Source organism: Priapulus caudatus, unplaced genomic scaffold (genome assembly GCF_000485595.1).
Source record: "Priapulus caudatus unplaced genomic scaffold, Priapulus_caudatus-5.0.1 Scaffold117, whole genome shotgun sequence".
NCBI classification, from domain to species: domain Eukaryota; kingdom Metazoa; phylum Priapulida; class Priapulimorpha; order Priapulimorphida; family Priapulidae; genus Priapulus; species Priapulus caudatus.
Window position 1 is genome coordinate 448194 of NW_014577178.1, and position 18538 is coordinate 466731.

An 18538-nucleotide genomic window follows, 5' to 3' on the forward strand; every position below is an offset into this window, starting at 1 on the left:
CCCGACCCCCCCTGGCTACGGGCCTGTGATATACGTGTATGATATACGTGCTCTGGCTGATTATAAGTAGCTGGTTTGCAAATATTTTTTCGTGCAGATGCAGAATTATTCATATGTTCAAAGTACTATCACATTGCACTGTGCCAGCCATGACATTTTCTATCATCCCATTTTGTCTGGTGTCATAAATTAGCATAAGACTAATATAGCATTGCTGCATTCACCTACTAAAGTAGCCATGTGTTGGTTATAAGTGTCTTTGCCATGAATATGCAGACATGATTCGACAAATAAAACCTATAAAGCTACAGAAAATATATAGCACACATCGATAGCACAACGTATGCACAGGAATTGCTTTGTCACCTTGTTGTCGATTGCCGTTTCACCAATTATCTCGTTTTTGGATTGACCAAGTGCCTTAAACATATAAATGATGAATGAGAAATGTATGGAAATGCGTTGTCATGATTTCGATCAGAAGAGCCGTTAAAGCCCAACGCACACACCCGAGCAAAACACCGGAACGTGGAGCAAAACATGTTTTGCTCGATGTTCGTGGCTGTGTGCGGATTCCCGAAACAAGAAACATTGCTCAGCTGAGCGTGTTTCGCTGAACAAGCAATGTTTGATTCGCGGAGTGTGTTTTCGCCTGAGCGTACGTTTTGCTCGGGTGTGTGCGTCAATTGTTCTGCTACACAGCGAAACGCCATAGACGGTCTCCAATCAATATCGCTGGAAAACAAAATTTCGTGTTTTGCTCGGGTGTGTGCGTTGTACTTTAGAGGGGGTCAGCCCTATAGACCAAAGGTCCGATAGACCGAATATTGCAAAGGGTTAGGGTTAGGATTAGAGTTAGGGTTAGGGTTAGGGTTAGAGTTAGGGTTAGGGTAAAGCACAACGCACACACCCGAGCAAAACGCGAAATTTTGTTTTCCGGCGTTTCGCGTTCTGCTCGGCGAGCAAGCGCACACATGCCACCCGACACGGCACACAGCTGAGCAAAACATACAGAAACATTGCGTTCAGCGCCGCTGTCACATGACATCAAAAATAGTCATCCAATGGACATCCAATTTTGTGTGTCATGTGATATTTTTAAGAATATTGATTGGAGACCGTCTGTGGCGTTTCGCTGTGTAGCAGAACGATTGACGCACACACCCGAGCGAAACGTACGATCAGGCGAAAACATGCTCCGCGGATCAAACATTGCTTGTTCAGCGAAACACGCTCAGCTGAGCAATGTTTCTTGTTTCGGGAATCCGCACACAGCCACGAACATCGAGCGAAACATGTTTTGAAACATTGCTTGTTCAGCGAAACACGCTCAGCTGAGCAATGTTTCTTGTTTCGGGAATCCGCACACAGCCACGAACATCGAGCGAAACATGTTTTGCTCCACGTTCCGGTGTTTTGCTCCACGTTCCGGTGTTTTGCTCGGGTGTGTGCGTTGGGCTTTAGGGTTAGGGTTAGGGTTAGGATTAGGGCATATATATATGGTTTATAGTGGCATCATATGATTTATAGTGGCATCGGTGGATGTCGGCATATTCACGTTCGAATACGGCATCAGTGGATGTCCGGACGCGTAGCCTGGAGGCTAGGCGACCGATTCCGGACGTGTAGCCACTGCGTATTCGAATAAACCTTCGGTCTATCGGGCCTTCGGTCTATCGGACCTTCGGTCTATAGGGCTGTAACCGTTTAGAGTTATTGACCTATCCACTTGTTGACTTTATATTTATATTATAAAGTGTTCCTTACGGACCTGCTGTTAACAAGCATAGCTAATTGCTGTGTCATATGACGATGTTTCTTTCCAATAAACCTATAGGCCCTACATATAATATTGTATTCCAAACATGTGATCACAACATATTGCGAATCCAGTGAATCCAGCATGAACGCATTTTGTGTTATCACATTTTGTTTCAAAAATAGATAAGCTTAGATGTGGTCTTAATCTACTTTTACTTATTTTACTACTTTTTCTACCTTTACTTATGTTTTTTGAGAACATGTACATATACTGTATATATATAGTATAAGCATAGAGCACACCTTATCTGGTAGTGGTCTTCCTACAGGTCGTGTAGGGGGCAGCTTTGTAGGCTAAACAATAACGTGAAGGTAGAAGTAAAAGTCACAGAATAAACATGTATGGAATTAATGACGTTAACACAGAAAGTTTCTTCAGTAAACGCTAACAAGTGAGATTAAGAATAAACATGAAGTCGAGAATAATTATTTTAATATATATTTACAGTGTTACGTGATTAAGACTTCACACTTATTCTACACAGGTGCAGGTAAATAGCCATGTAGAGTACAGATATAGATTAGAATGAGAACTTGTTAACGACATGCACATATACATGCAAGCATACACATAGGCACACACAAACAAACATTCAAAGATAAAGTATTGCAATTGGTAGAACTAATATGATAAATTTTTTTAGTTTGCTTTTGTAGATCACATTCTCCTAATGTAACGTGTAATAATGGTATTGAAATATGTATAATTATTGATTCTACTACATTCTATAATATCTTATCTCAATGGGTCATTATTGTGTGTGCACGCGCACGTGTGTGTGTGTGTGACGTAACATAATTGGTTTATTCCCGGTTGGCCTACTCCCATTTCGCCTATGGCAAAATTCCCATTTCGCCCACAGCAAAATTCCCAGTTGGCCTACACCAATTTTACCTACTCCCAATTCGTCTACGCTCAAAATCAACCACATCCCCATTTCGCCTACGATCAGTTTGTTCACTAAATAATCATTTATAAATAATAAAATATGGTTTTGATTGGCATACATAGACTACAGGAACCAGAAGAACACATAGGTACAAATAATGAGAACACGACTTGACAAAAATAGAAAATACTGTAGTATAAAAATTTAGGCGAAATGGGAATATTGCCGATTCTGAGAGTAGACGAAATGGGAGTAGGCGAAATGGGACGTAGGCGAAATGGGAGTAGGCGAAATGGGACGTAGGCGAAATGGGTGTTAGCAAAATCGGAGTAAACCAACTGGGATGTTACCACATGATTTATACACAGCACCACAGTCCACAGCACTGCACTTGTCTTAGAATCTGGGAAAATGGAGATAGCTGACACTTGGAAATTATGGACTGATGAGGCAATAACGAATTCCCATCAAGCCAGGGTTCGTTTATAATTATAACTGTGATTCCCAATGTGGATACTATCGTATATAACAATCCTCTGGGGCCATTGGATTACCTACGGGGCGCTAAGAAGCATATGTGGGGGTGGGGGTGCTAGATCGTGCTAACACCACGCAGTTGCTTACCACGTTTTAAAAAGAAAATGCAGGCAAACACCTGCCATATATGTGAAACCTCAATTCAACCCATTAAGCCTCTTGACATATGTCATTATAGGCTGCACCTATATCAAATGGGATCTCACCTGTCTTTCAAATTTTAACAGTGTGGTAAATATAAATAGGGTGGAGCCTATCGCATGTGGCATACTTTATATTTGGCAAAAACAATTATATTTAACCAAAAGTCGGCCGTGTGCTGTGGCCAGAAACACAAAACATTTGTTTGCAACAATTTTCTCTGAGATCAAACACGTTGTATATTCACTACAAATGTGATGTCTTTCCACGTCAGGAAATTGATGTTAGCGGTGGTGGTCTTGTGCTGGTTTGCAGCCGGTAGTGTTGTGCATACTGCTATTCTAAATAGCGCTTTTAATAGGGTAAGGTGGGGTAGATTGGGAATGAGTTTATGGAATCGATCAGGAGGTGCATCGAAAAAGTTTGGAAACTGCCAGTTTAGGATAAAAGAGCTCAAAATCATACAATCCGACCACTATTAGAAAATTTGCTATGTTAAATTCAAGAAAAGTCATCACTCGCCTCAGAAGTAACTGTCAAAGCGACCAGAGTAAGTAAGTTGTATATACAATGATAAAACATTAAGCAAGCAAAGCAAAGTTCACTATGGCTGCTATGCGTTTTCGGGTTTCAGATTAGGGAATCTAAGTTGTGATTAACTACACGAACAAAACTATAGACCCTAGCCGATAGAAAGATAAGAGCGTACAATCGTGTACGCGTGGGTAAGTAGAACGTGTTTGCTGGTGCAGACACGTTTAGGTACTACAGCAGTGCCGGCCAGGCTGACATTGGACATAGTCATAGATTCCTCGCTGTGACAAGGTAAAGTAACCAAGTATTACACTCTGCATCAGTAAACGTGATTTACCTCGCTCTAAGAAACGGTCATCCAATAAAAGACCGTATGACCGTATGGGTACTGCTGTTTGTCTCGCGGTCTGTTGGGGCACTGATTTGCCATTCATGAACTTATATTTACCATTGTGAACACCTATAGGTTATGGTGGTTAGCAGTATAACGTACTAGTAATCCTTATACGTGTGAGAACGAATGTCTTAGTATGTACAATGCTTTGTTATGACTAGGCTTATAATACAATTTTCGTATTGTGATAGATTTGCCCTAGACTGAATCCACTAGAAGTTCGAGTTGTTTCATCTAATGCCATCATTTAGCAATAACATGCATCCACTTCTACAAGAACAGAGAACATTCACATACACACGAGCCACTTCAATGTCTCATGCCATACAAATAAACTCGTGAAAATACATTACATCAACTTTAACGGTCATGCACCAATTTATCCCGGGTGGTAAGTGAACCGGGTGGTCGTGAACCGGGTGGTCTGAATTAACGTGACTTGCGTTGGAACTATTTTTTCACAGTTCAATTTGATTAAATATTAAGTAAATGTAGGCGCATACACTAGCTGTGCGTTCATAACATAACCGTGCAGCGAGAAAAAATGATTAGGCAGGCATGATTAGATTTTTCCGAAATGCTACTCTATAGCCACACACGAGGGAAAGAGTTATTTTGGGAACGTGGGATTGAACTATTTAGATGAATTTGCAGTGATATAGGAATAGAAATCAACCTGGACGTGGAGATATCAAAATTGCAAATGTAATTATAACCGGGAACTAGGAAATAGTATATTTTTTCTGGGAAACTGGGGATGCCCCCCCCCCTGCCCACCCACACAGTCCCCCACGTCCCCTCATAGTCATACACTTTATAGGAGCTACTAGCTAGTGTGCGGGCGAGTTGTGAGGGTGAGAGGAAATGTCTCAATTCTAAGAAATGGCAGAACAGCACGTGTCTCCCATTATACTTCAGTTATTTTTATGATCATTTAATCGCAAGTCTCGAGAACTGCATGAAAGGTTAAAACGATTAGGAATAGCAATAAGAAGAATCACATTCCTAATGACGTACGCTCAAGGTAACTGCACGGCCAAATAATGCAAACACACTATTACTGGTTGTCCTACGGTCACGCCAGGTAAATCAACTAACAGAACACAATCCGTACACTGCAAAGACATAACACAATCAGCACGCAGTTATATATATATATACCTTGGTATCTGGTGGTGGGCTCGATATTAGTGGTGGAGCTTCAGGAACACTAAGTAAAGGGCTCTCAGACTCTGGATTAGGTTCTAGAGTCATCGCATTTACTTCACTTACTTCTTGCAGTGAGTGCTTTAATAGAAATTATGTATAATAAACTCATTTTTAACACTTAGTGCTGAATAGAAAATTTTGTTAGTGAGAATATGCTTGCTAATAAGTTTGACAACCTGAGTGTAATAAACATGGGGCCTTTTTTCCTGGAAAATGACTGAAATAGCCATATTATATCTAATGGATAATGGTAGTAACAGATATAGTAGCAGCAACGTTGTAACTTCCAGCAATAGTGTTGATGTTTCAAGCTTATGTACATTGTGGAACTTTATACTGCTTACTATATATTCTAAATGTAAATTACAAACAGCCAACGTGGCACTGGTTTACTGAAACTATTTCTTTAAGGGCAGCAGAAAATGCATCTGCAATTAAACATAAGGTAGCAATTTTGCATACAAGGAGAATTAATAGTCATTGGCAGGTGATATCTACAAATATATACGTTAAGTGGATTCTATCAAGCTACACAACTCGCAAACTAAACATCAACAATAAGATGATTTTGTGGTTTTTTTTGCAATCTTTCTTTGCACTAGAATACACCAACCTTTCCGCCTGCACAGGAGAGACATCAGCTATGTGTTATGGGTCAATTAAGTAATCAGTTATTAAAGTCTTATATATGAATTAGCTTAAGGTTTAAATAAAAATGAAAATATAACACACCAATAAAGCAGCTAAATACCTTGGTATCTGGTGGTGGACTCGATATTGGTGGTTGACCTTCAGCAACACTAAGTAAAGGGCTTTCAGACTCTGTGTTAGGTTCTAGAGTCATCGGAGTTACTTCACTTACTTCTGGTAGTAAATGCTTTAACGAAAACATATAGTATAGTTGTGTTTCTATGAGCAATACAGATGTGATAAAACCAACTGGTCCTCAAACTCAAATATATACCTTCATTGACTTCAAAAAGGAATACGCAAGTGGTGACATTTCAGTTCTTACATTTAGATATGTGTTGGTTGGTAACTACTTGTCAGTAGGTACCAATTAAATATCGTTGTAATTCAACCATATTACATATCCATATTTGCATTTTCGGAAACTCTTTTAAGTCTTTACTAATCACTTGGGATTTTGCTGGTGGATAATCTACATTATGTAGTATTTTCCTTATTGTATTTATCCTATACCTTTACCACGATATAATAACCTTGAATTTGTTTTTTTTTGATAGTCTGGTTAAACATTGGGATACCTTTTAACTGGTAGTAACTAATATGGTAAGAACATCCTTTCTTCTGATATCACATATACACAACCTGTCATTGCAACAGATGGTTGGATTTTAAATTATTCATCCTGGAGACTGAAACCATGCGAAATGCCAATGTAACTTTAGTGAGTACACATAGAGACCTTTTCATGAACCAATAAATGTCTAATAGTCTTGCTGAGTCTGTAACTGTCCCCCTATAGGAAGTTGATCAATGTTCACAAATGATATAATGTCCACATAAGATAACAGTGTGATCAGTAACAAGAGCCGCAGAGCGTCTGGGCTCATCTGAGGTCTGTTGCTACGGTTATAAACGTAACATTTAAGTTGTGCGTAGTGACACCTTTGTTAGGCGCAGATATGCAGATACGCAGTTGCGTACACATCATTTCAGCAACCTTCTACATTCTGCATAACTCCCAAATCCCATTGGTTGATACAAATCGTGTGCCTGAAACTAATGTTTTATGGTGCATTGTGACCCAACCCTATTAAAACAAAAACAAAACAAGGTAGGCCAGTGATTAGTGGACCGAATAAGCTCAAGAACGTACACATTTGCGTCTATATTGGTGCCAAAATTTGATGAGAAAATTAAGCTCTGGAATCAGCACACCTCAACTCCTGGTAATTATTTGAGTGCTAGTGACTATTCCAACTATTCATAATGTACACTACAGAATCTCATATATAATCATCTCATTATCTCCTAAGTAAGCATTGTTCAAGTAAGAGTAATGTGTGGAATTTCACTGTAAAATGGGAGCGTTCCACACCACAGGTACTCGCCAACGCAGTTGAGAAAACATCAATGTTTAACCCTCCTACAGGCTGCAATAGAGAGCTGCCACCTGTACCTAATTAACGCAGGCAAACTACACCATATATCACCACCACATGCACTGGCAGTGGCCACTGGCAGTGGCATATATAACCACTGACAGTACAGAATGCCATAGAAATTATACGATTTAAGGAGCATAAACCTCTCAAGCAAATTTAGCTTTTGAAATTTCACTGTGACATTGTAGCCTCATACATCCAGGCATGTATATGATTCTACTAGCAACCCGCAGCAGTTCAAATTCTTTCTACACACAGTAACAGTTAACAATCCATATTTAAATCCGTCCTCTTGAGGTCAAAAGGTTATCAGACACTTACTCTTCGCACGTCAGTGGCAAAGCACTTTCATGGTCCCTTTCATAAAGCCATAAAAATGGTAGGTCACCGCTGAAACAAAAAGTTTTTCATAGCTCCGTCAGACCATGTCCTCAGAAATGTCTAAAATCTGCCTCTGTGCCCATTGACTTGACCTGTGACTCCAATTTCGGCACAGTGATGCTTTTCCTACCATGATGCTATACCACCGACTATCACAAGCCTAGGTCGCGCCGTTTAGATTTGTGCCGCAATTCTGCATTTCCTCCTATACTTAAGTTAAGGAGTGAATGTTCCCCTTATTCTTCACTCTTGACCTTTGACCTTTGACCCCAGCTTCGACATCCCAACTCGTTTTCGGATTACCCCCACGTCCACGAATACGTGACCGTACGTCGAGCGCGTTAAGATTTGTGCCCAACTGTTGACGGACGGACGCACGGAACGGAGCGGACGCACGCACGGACGGACGATCATGCGATTCTACAAGCTGCATCTGACTATGTCAGATGAGCTAAAAACAGATAAAATCTACCAAAATATCCTATTTGCTTATTGAAGCTCGACCTCAAAGAAAACTAATATTCCTTGGTATCTAATTAAAATTCTGTATTTCAATAACAGCATATTATTGCCTCATCAATATCCTGATACTGTCAATGAATTTATTCTATAGCAAAGTTTAAGATTGAATTGCCTATGCCCAACTACTATCACTTTCTCATGCCTGTGTATCTGATTTCCCATTTGTAGCAAAGTTGAAATTGCAGCTGTCAATCAGTCTGTACACAGATTGCACCTTACTATAATGTGTAAACACAATACAAGAAACCCTAAATAGTAATACTAATCACTGCTTGCTAAATCTAGCTTTTGTGTGTACTCCTAGTGCATCCTCCTTACAATTACCATGGTACCATTTGTATACGGTGTTTTTTGTACACAAGAGGCAATATTAATTCAAGAGGTCACCTGGTCTCGATAGCATTTCTTAGATACGTTTCACATTAATGTACATATCTAATAAAAATACAGACTGTTGAAATAGCATGACAGTTAGCATTAGGTGCTTGAGATAGCTGCCATCTCCACCTATCTTATATGTGAAAGTCAATATGGTATTATTCATCACTAAATATAACGACATATTTATATGGAGTTGGATTTTAGTCTCTGTTCCATGTTCCATTCTAATGGCATGCCTAGATAGAAAAGCATGCCTGGGTATACACAAAAATGACACTTTTCAGCACAGTCAATGATAACTAGTTTTATAACGTTCTCAGAAGGTTATAAACATTTAAATTGATCAGTGCTTGCTTTTCTACAATTGCATGCTAAATGTGTATGATTATGCAACAACAATACAACATGATGCATATCTAGTATATTACAAGCACTCAAGGTGTATGACCAGAAGTTCCATACCTCAGTCTTTGTGCCTGGAGCAGGTTGAAGAGGCTGCCAATGGAATAGTAGGCAATTTTAATGATTTAGCAAGTTTATACACTGTGAAGAAAGGTGTGAGGATAGAAATTTCAGAAATGTAAAGACAAGCTTTTGATTACACTTATTTTATCATCTTCCTTGATAAACCATGATAAAAATGAAATGGGATGTTTATCAGTAATAATGCTAGCAGAGCTTGATAGTGGTTACAGTTTGATAAAGGGTGATATACAATAACATATAGATTCTAATTTCATACTCTAGCACTCTAGAATGTAATTATTGCTGCTACTGCTACAGCTGTTGGTACTGCTGTTGCTTATATCAATAAAACATGAGAGTTTTATGTGCACATAACAAGTAAGACTGCTGGAGATTATAACCATATGATATAGACAGCAGGAGTTAATAAAATAGGACTGTGACAACTGTTTTACACACTTTACTAGTTTTTTAAAGCATCGATATCAGTAGAGACAGATATATATATCTATCATTCTGAGCATAGTCCATACATTTTTAATTTGCCTAGCATGTACTGAAACTAGCTGATATCTACTTGCTGTCATTTAGCTGTTAACTGTATTCAAACAACATGATCCCTCACTTCTGATTTCATTGCTTGTGTCGAGGAAAAAAAAACTATGTCACATTTAAATATATTTACAGCTGAATGGCAGCAAGTATATTATGTCAACAATTTTTTTTACTAAATGCTAGGTGAATGAAAAACCGGTTCATGAAGGTAAATACATTTCCTTTCAATGGCAAAATTTGAAGACATAAACCAATTATATCTGTTAACAAATATATCACGTTTAAAAAACTGTCTTCTCTGGCTGTTAGCGATGGATTACTACCAGAAGTAGATAATAGGGAATTCCCTATTATCTACTCCTGATTACAACTGAACCCAAGTAATTATGCTGCTATAATGAATTTACTTGAACCATTGTTTTAATTCCGATAATGTATGTCAGAACTAAAATTCCAGGTTATTGTTTATTTTCAGAACTACAGTTTGCATACATCAACTAACTAAAGCAGAGTGTTGATTATGTGGTTAATAATGAAGTGGTTAAAGTTATTACTCAATAAATTATAAGCCAGACATCTCCAAGTACTCCTATGTAGGTTCTACACTAATGCTAGTTTACTATGATGGTAGAAGGGCTATCAGCACAAAAGCAATGCAACAGGTAAATAGAGGCAGAATGATTTCAAAATAATGTGCATATTAGCTACATACTTTTAAGTGAATAATTACACATGTAACACATTGGATATTAAAGTAGAGGGCAGTACCAACATGACAACAGCTTGCTGTGGTATGTGACTTGACAATTCCAAACTGTCAGTAAAAGTATATACAAATTATACCAGAACACCATACCTTAACTTACTGGGACGATTTTGGAAACAAAAACTGACATTTAGTTGACTTTTACACTAACATGATTGAATCATGAAAATGTCATTTGGATGAATTTTAAACATGGTAGTACATACATACTTATACACACCTTTTCCTCCATTTGGTTTGAAAAATCATCATCATCACTTCCCAATTCTGCCATATCTCTTACTTGCGGCGAGCGTAATTTTCCTATCAAACAGTAACACAAATTTATGATAAACATTAAGGGGTGCCGTGGACACACTAGGCGATTTTTCATGCGGTCGAGCCACCCGGCTGAGCCGGCCGGCTGAAATCGCCTAGTGTGTCCAGTGAGTTGCGGTCGATTTTCGAGTCGGCCGGCTGAGTCGCCCGAATAAAACACGTTTGATCATTATTTGAGTCGCGTGACTATAATAAGCAAGAGATAATCAGCTCAGCATTATAATTTGGTCCTCTAGTTTTGCATAACAAAGCTGTGTAGTACACAAAAACAGCAGGAGTATATATATACACAAATGGTGGTGCTAACCAACATAGAGCTATGCTATAGCCAAAGGGGAAAAATACTACTTACTAACTATACTTATGTTTTGGTCACCTAAGATGTTTAAAATTGAGGAGGCCTCAGTGTATTATATATTCAGCAACAACTAAAATTTGACATAATACAGAAAAACCAGCATTTACATGACTACTATGTGTACTAATAATGCAGATAGAATAAAGACAAAATAAAGCCAGGGGTCGAAATAAGCGATGGTCCGATAGTCCGGGGCCATCAAATAATCAGGAGGACCATCAGATTTTCAAAGTCAATGGTCCGACGGACCATTGAATATTTTGGTCCCATTTTACGGTAATTTTCTTTGAAGTTTCCACGTTCCAATATACTATTAAAGTGAATAAACAATTACTGTATCGTTTGATACATTTATTGTACAGCGAACGAGTTTGGCACTCGCCCGCTCGCCAATGTCGAGTGAAAATAATATCGGGCGAGTAAACGCTAAAGCTGACTCGCCCATGTTGGCGAGTAAAAATAGTTGTCTAAAACTTTAATCAAATGTTGGTTCCTTACATTGTGTATACGTGCCTGGGGCGGCATATTGATTGATGTATGGGGGGGGGGAGTGCAGGATTGTTTAAAAGTCGCGTGGGGCATGTTCATTATAGGGAGTGGGCACCGCTGGGATCAGAGGACGACAGCAAAATTCTTTCCTGGAATTGAGGAAAAAGTTGCAATCGGGAATGACACACAATGAGCGTGCCGGCACGCAAAAATAAACGTGTGAATTTCGTTACGATTTTCCATGTATATATTGTAATATCAGGAGTGTATAATATCGACATATATCTCTATATATAATATATAGATCTATATATATATATATATCTACCTATCTATCTATCTATATATTAGTATATAATATAGATCTCTATATTATACACTCCTGGTAAACCGTAATATGATATGCACTGAACCAAAAGAGGACCTTAACGGCTCATAGATTGCAAGTAAATTTTGTACAGATCTGAAAATAATTAAGCGTCGAGGCCTGTGTTAATTCAGTTGGCAGATAGATTAACTTATTAACCACATTACTTTGCCTTAGCATTGTACTTGCACAACTTGGCAGAGACTGAGTAGTTCAACCCTCAGCAATTTGAAGTTTATTATGTTTCTCTTTTTTTAAGTAAGTATTTTAGTCTTTGGTGTCCCCAAAGTGATACTTTTGTGATGAAGATTGTTTAATAATGCTGCCTCAGAGTGCAAGAAGTTGCATCTAAGAAGTGTATGGGCATGTGGCCCCATAGTCTATTTTTGCACTATTGTTTGACAAGCATTTTTGTTTTAAAATTTGGGCCAGTTAACTTATTGACTCACTCGCCCAGTTTGGCAAGAGGTTTTTATTTTAAAGCTCTAACACTGTTATAGGTGAATAATTAAACCATTTTATCACCATGTAAAATCTCTTTCTTATGCTTGCGCGCCGCATTACTTTTAGAGAACAATTTGAAATTTAGGATGACCATCTAAAATTCCAAACTAGATGGTCCTGTGGACCATCTTTTTTTTTCTCCTTATTTCTACCCCTGTGAACAGATCTGTGAACAGGTGCGTTATGATCACCCACCAATTCATTTGGCAGGGAAAAGTCGTGACCCAGAAAGCAGGTTATTTTCAATTACCAATATTATGGATCAACAATCATTGTTTGTGACAATCATAGTGAATCATGCTATTGTTTGTAATAATGGTTAAGGTGAGTCACGTAATTTTCTGACAATCGTGGTGAGGCACGTCATTGTTTGGGAAGATCATGGTGAGTCACGCCATTGCTTGTAATGATCACGGTGAGTCATGCCATTGCTTGTAATGATCACGATGAGTCATGCCATTATTTGTGATGATCGTAGTCACTGACACCATATACAACACGTCTATTTCAGACTTTACTAGGAAGCAGGTTGAGGCTCTAGATGAGCAGCTAACGTTAGAGAAACGCAGGGCACTGGAGCTCAGGGACGACATTGAGAAACGCGATCGCCGTATCCGAATCCTGGAGCAGCAGCTGAAAGCCAAGGATAAACAATATATACAGGTATGTCACGTGTGTGTGTGTGTGTGAGGGGGGGGGCATGAATGTGGTTGCGTGCGTATGTGCACGCATGCACGTGTTTGTGCGTGAGTGCGCGTTCATACGTGCACATGTGTATACATGCATGTGTGAGTGTGCGTGCATGCAGGCAAGCGTGAGTGTGCGTGCATGCAGGCATGCGTGAGTGTGCGTGCATGCGGCACATGTGTATATGTGCATGTGTGAGTGTGCGTGCATGCAGGCACGTGTGAGTATGCGTGCATGCATGCGCATGTGTATACGTTAGTGTTGTCAATCGGTTGTAATTTCGTAATCGATCATCGGTTGGACCCAAGTAACCGATGATCGGTTACAATCGGTTACAATCGGTTACTCGGGGTGTTGAATGCCTGCGTGTGCGTAACGTCGTGTGCATGTACGTGTGTGCATGTATGTGCTAGTTTAGCCCTGTTTACTGTTTGTTTTGCACTGTTTACTACTGTGTGTATAATACATGTACTGATTCTCATCACTTTTCCAAGTTTTTTTTTTTTTCTGATGAAATTGATTATGGATTTTGATAACCAAGCGCTTGGTTCGAGCCACTGTTCAACTGATGATCGAGTATAATCGATGATCGTGACATCACTAGTATACGTGCATGTGTGAGCATGCGGGCGTGCCTGTAAGTAGGTGTGTGTGTGCATGCGTGCTTGTGTGCAGGTGCGCATGCTAATTCTCATTGTAGAATGCTTACAAAACGTTAAGTGCATACGAGTAAATGTCTGATTCATCGATTCTGTTACAGGAGTTGAAAGGTGTTAAGGCAGAAATTAGTGTTCTTCACAAAGAGCTAGATCAGAAGTCGAGCATGATAGCCTACCTGACAACACAGCTGCACCAAGCTAAAATAAATAATCGCTCTAGAGAGCAACTACAGGTATACAACTGCTGCCCTTATGGTAATGACGTCGTGGTGTAATATGTTGGGTGTGGGACTGCCGACATTTAACCAAGCCATGGGACATGGCTAAAACGTGTGTACTAATGTGGAGGGTGTAGCTGCACCATGTGCAATTATATGCATTCTTTCCTAGTGTTACCAGTAGGAAAAAACTGTTTAAACGGTCATTTTGTTTTCGTTTTGATTTTCAAGTAATTCATTGCCACATTCCAACCCTGTTTATGTTACAATCTCAGGTGTTTTCGACATTTACGTGAGCGCGCATGTGTGTGTGTGTGTGTGTTGTACAGAAAAGCGGTACCACTTCGACAACCACAACTGTGAGCATGACAAATCTCAACACCCACGCCCGCACACCAGCCAGCCAATCATCACGTTTACGTGCGCCCTCTACATCAAGACTGCCAACGTCTCCAACTCCGCCTCGATCGCCATGGCCTGACCGAACCACTGTGAGGCGCTCATGGCATGGCCAGAAGTATGTATGCTTGAAAAAGAAAAGTTATGTAAAGCAATCTTTATTTTTATCGGTATCGGACATACAGGGTAACATTAGCTCTTGAAATAGCTCTTAAACCGATATCAAACAAATGTAAGATAACAAGTGAATGATAACGGAATATATGGTCGTATGACATGACTTAGAAATTTTTTTGTTACATATCACATTTGTGTAGTGCGTAATGCGTAGTGGTAGACCTTGACAGACCTAGCTTCACCAAACTATTACTCCCCATGTATACAGTGTAAACGTTCGTTGTGACTACCAAAGTCCAATGGTCTTTGCAAACCAAATGTGTTTCAAAAAATCAAATAGTATTATTGGAACTTTTTACTCTTTTAAAAAGGTGAGAGTCCCTGTAAGAAGACCTATATACAATAAAAAAAACTATTTAACTTGGGTCTTTGATTATAGTTTTTTATTTTAATTAAATAAATGACCTGATGGCAATGGTTTTTGTCAATTTATTCTTCACTGGCCAACTGCTGGTATCTTTGCACCACTCTCCATTTCTACAGTGTTGACAATTTATACCAATATCTGTTGTACCTGGTAATTGACCAGTTTCGAAACATGAAATAGTGTTGCCTGATCTTGCTGTAACACATGCTCCCTGTAATAAAACTGTTGATTAGTAAAAAAAATAACACAAGTCCTTAATTATAGTTTTTGTTCCAATTAACTTAATGATCCAAATTGTATAGTATTGTATAGTATTTCCTTAATGATACTTGTTTAGATTTTCCAAAAAATGTTTTTTCCCCTATTACTAATGATAAGCAGGTCTGATTATGACTGTCTGTTTTCTCAAGGTACGTTCCTATCGGTAGCAAAGGTGTAGAAAACGCTGCACCTGTGAACGGTGGCGGCGCGCGGGCGAAGCCATCAGCGGGGTTTGCGCGACACAGCACGTCCCCCGCACGCAGCAAGCAGGGTTCACCGCAAGGTTCACCACAGGCCTCCAAGTCGACCAGCGTCGTGCCGGACCCCGCTCCGTTCCTCGCGCACCCTGACCCTGCGAAGCCTGCGCACCAGAAGTCCGTGCTCCCGCCCATCAACGTGACGAACGCGCTCGTTAACAAAGCGGTGGGAGGAGGCCGGAGTCTCATCGTGAAGAAGTGTCCGTTGCGGCCCGGCAGTAGGGAACGCAAGGTGGAGACCATAGCCGTCGACGTGACGGCGGCGAATATTCAACCCAGTCAGAACTCGCCTCCGACCGACGCGAGCTAGTTTCACCGCCGACCACTGCGCCGCGTCCATGCTCGATGATTCAGATGAGTGATTGCTACATCAATGTGTGAATTTTTTTTAAAAAAACGGTTCAATTTTGCTCGTCCAACTAGGGCCTTCGTCCGGCTGAAACCTTCTTCGGCAAGTGGGAATTAGTTGACACGTTGTTTTTGTGAATGGTAAGTGTGGCGAGCGAACTGTTGTGCACTGAACAGTTTGTTTGTTTTCATTCTTCAGGCATATTAGGCTAATTACGAATTTATGACTGAGCGTTAGTTAATTTCATGCCGATACAGTATTTTAATGGAATGTATAACCTACAGTCAGGAGCAGTTTCATGTTAAAGAAACGACTGGTGGCAAATGCTGATTCACTCTTACACAGCTTCTGCTTATCTTAGATGCGAATTATTCTCAGCTTTATGAAGTGTCAGTACCAATGCTTAACCTATTAGTACGTTTTCTCTGCTGTATATTAAGTCAAATCAATGACCGCAAGCATGGCAAAGGGGATGTATGCGTTCCCTATCGAGATAACAGGAGTTAGGGTAAACTTCTCTTGCTAGGTTGAAATGTGAGCTATAAGTTTTCAGGTCAGACATCAGTAACAACACAATAATACAAAATAATTTAATAATACAAGTAATAACTGGGGAATAACATATCGCCATGTTGATGTATCAATGTTCATTGTATGAAGTGCATTGTGTAAGTGTGTCAGTCCTGTGTATCCACTTACTGATCCTGCGACCCTTCTTATTTCAACATTGCTTTTCGATTTTCTTCTCCTTTCTCTGTCTCAGTTTTCCCATTTGCTTTTTTATCGCACTCGTATTTTTAGCCTGCTTGCTTGCTTCCGTGGCAGTTTCTCTCTCTCTCTCTCTCTCTCTCTCGCTGTCTCTCTGTTTCTGGGCAGGTTCCACGTTTGGTTACCTACTGCCAGGAATGCAGCAACCCCATACATGCTTCTCATGGTATGAATCTCAGATAGCCTTCTACAACTGTACTCTTTAAACTTATATAACCTTTTACTGTGCGGCATTGTCGATGGTTTTATATTTGGCACTAATATAAACCAGTCATGTTCTAGGTGGGAGTAGTCTTGTGTGAGCCATGTATGTGATAACAATGGTGGCTGAATGAATAATGAGGACCAGACTGTGAGGGGAACTTAATGTGAGGCAAAATATAATAATTAATCCAGCAATTGAAGGCAAATCACAAGAGCATCGTAGCGAGTTTACTAGTAGAACATAGAGTAATCAAAAGAAAGATGGCATTTTTCCATTAGTAATGAGTAGCTCATTACACATTACATAATGAAGGAGGTTTCAGTTGGTGTTTTAAAACACTAATTACTTACTTCTCTGTTAGTATCCAGACATCTAGTCATTTGTGAAACACACAGTCTGCTCTGGCGTGAAGCTTTTTTCTGTCAGCTTGTATGCTATTGTTGTTTCATGGCAGCTACGATGACAAGAACATAACTTGTACATTGAAAACGGTTTTTGTGTTGTCAAATGCGAATGTTTTAATAAAATGCAGACTTGCATTACACAATGGCACATGCAATAGTTAAATGAGGTAAATTTTTGTGTTACTGGGTGATAGTGTAATGTACGATCAGCAATACGATCGTACAAATTAGCACACTTTATTCACCAGCCCAGTGCTGGGAGTGGCAAGACCAACTATGAATGCCAATGTACCACAATCAGAAAATATATTTATTATCAATTTTTAGCTCATCTGACATAATCAGATGCAGCTTGTAGAATCGCATGAGTGTGCATCCGGCCGTCCGTCAACAGTTGGGCACAAATCTTAACCGCTCGACGTACGGTCACGATATTCGGGACGTGGAAGGGGGGATCGTGAAAAGGACTCGGGATAACCAATTTGGGGGTCAAGGGTCAAAGGTCAAGATGTGTCAACGGAGGGGGAATATTTCTCCCTTATATATACGGGTATCCGGTATAGGAGGAAATACGGAATTGCGGCACAAATCTGAACGGCTCGACCTTTAATACTTTAATACTTTAATGCTGGGTCAGATGAGTAAGCTTATACTTATAGCTTTTTTGGACCCCTCTATATGATATAAAGCATAGCAGTGTCTCAGGTGGTCTTTTGACCCCTCAAGATGTATAAGAAATGCTGTTACTTGTACATATGTTTTTTGTGGTGCGCACACAACAAGAAAAATAGGACTACACTAACAGGAGGTGTTGAACTTATACTAATGCCACTGGTTGCTGTTGAGCCGAGATTTGAAGATTAGACTCTCTGATATGACCACTTCACTTGGAAGATTGTTCCACTAGCTGGTCTATGACCCTAAATGAAAAACTGTTTTGTCTGATTGTTGAATTACATCTTTTCTTAAACAGTTTTAGTTCATGACCACGTGTGTTATTCCCACTTCTAACAAAGAATACCC

The 18538-nt window shown here is 39.7% G+C and overlaps 2 protein-coding genes across 2 annotated transcripts in view; one reads left to right on the top strand and one right to left on the bottom strand.

The window, feature by feature from the left end:
* The window catches only part of LOC106805557 (intraflagellar transport protein 46 homolog), a 24663-nt gene extending 13636 nt beyond the window's left edge, over positions 1-11027 (bottom strand). Inside the window, exons 1-4 of the mRNA XM_014807202.1 lie at positions 10949-11027; positions 9405-9437; positions 2065-2115; positions 367-420 (exon numbers count right to left, since the gene is read on the bottom strand). Coding sequence (XP_014662688.1) covers positions 367-420; positions 2065-2115; positions 9405-9437; positions 10949-11002 — 192 coding nt within the window. The 5' untranslated portion in view covers positions 11003-11027. The remainder of the gene's footprint in view (positions 1-366; positions 421-2064; positions 2116-9404; positions 9438-10948) is intronic.
* Positions 11028-13217: 2190 nt separating this feature from the next.
* LOC106805544 (coiled-coil domain-containing protein 92-like) lies at positions 13218-17663 on the top strand. The gene is made up of 4 exons (XM_014807183.1): positions 13218-13427; positions 14212-14343; positions 14658-14845; positions 15682-17663. The coding sequence occupies exons 1-4, from the start codon at positions 13218-13220 to the stop codon at positions 16097-16099; spliced, it is 948 nt and encodes a 315-aa protein (XP_014662669.1). The 3' UTR covers positions 16100-17663.
* Positions 17664-18538: the final 875 nt, after the last annotated feature.

Coding starts and splice junctions, on each gene's coding strand:
- LOC106805544 (XM_014807183.1), top strand. CDS start 13,218: ATGCCATTATTTGTGATGATCGTAGTCACTGACACCATATACAACACG. Junction 13,428..14,211: donor AGGATAAACAATATATACAG/GTATGTCACGTG, acceptor ATTCTGTTACAG/GAGTTGAAAGGTGTTAAGGC. Junction 14,846..15,681: donor CGCTCATGGCATGGCCAGAA/GTATGTATGCTT, acceptor TGTTTTCTCAAG/GTACGTTCCTATCGGTAGCA.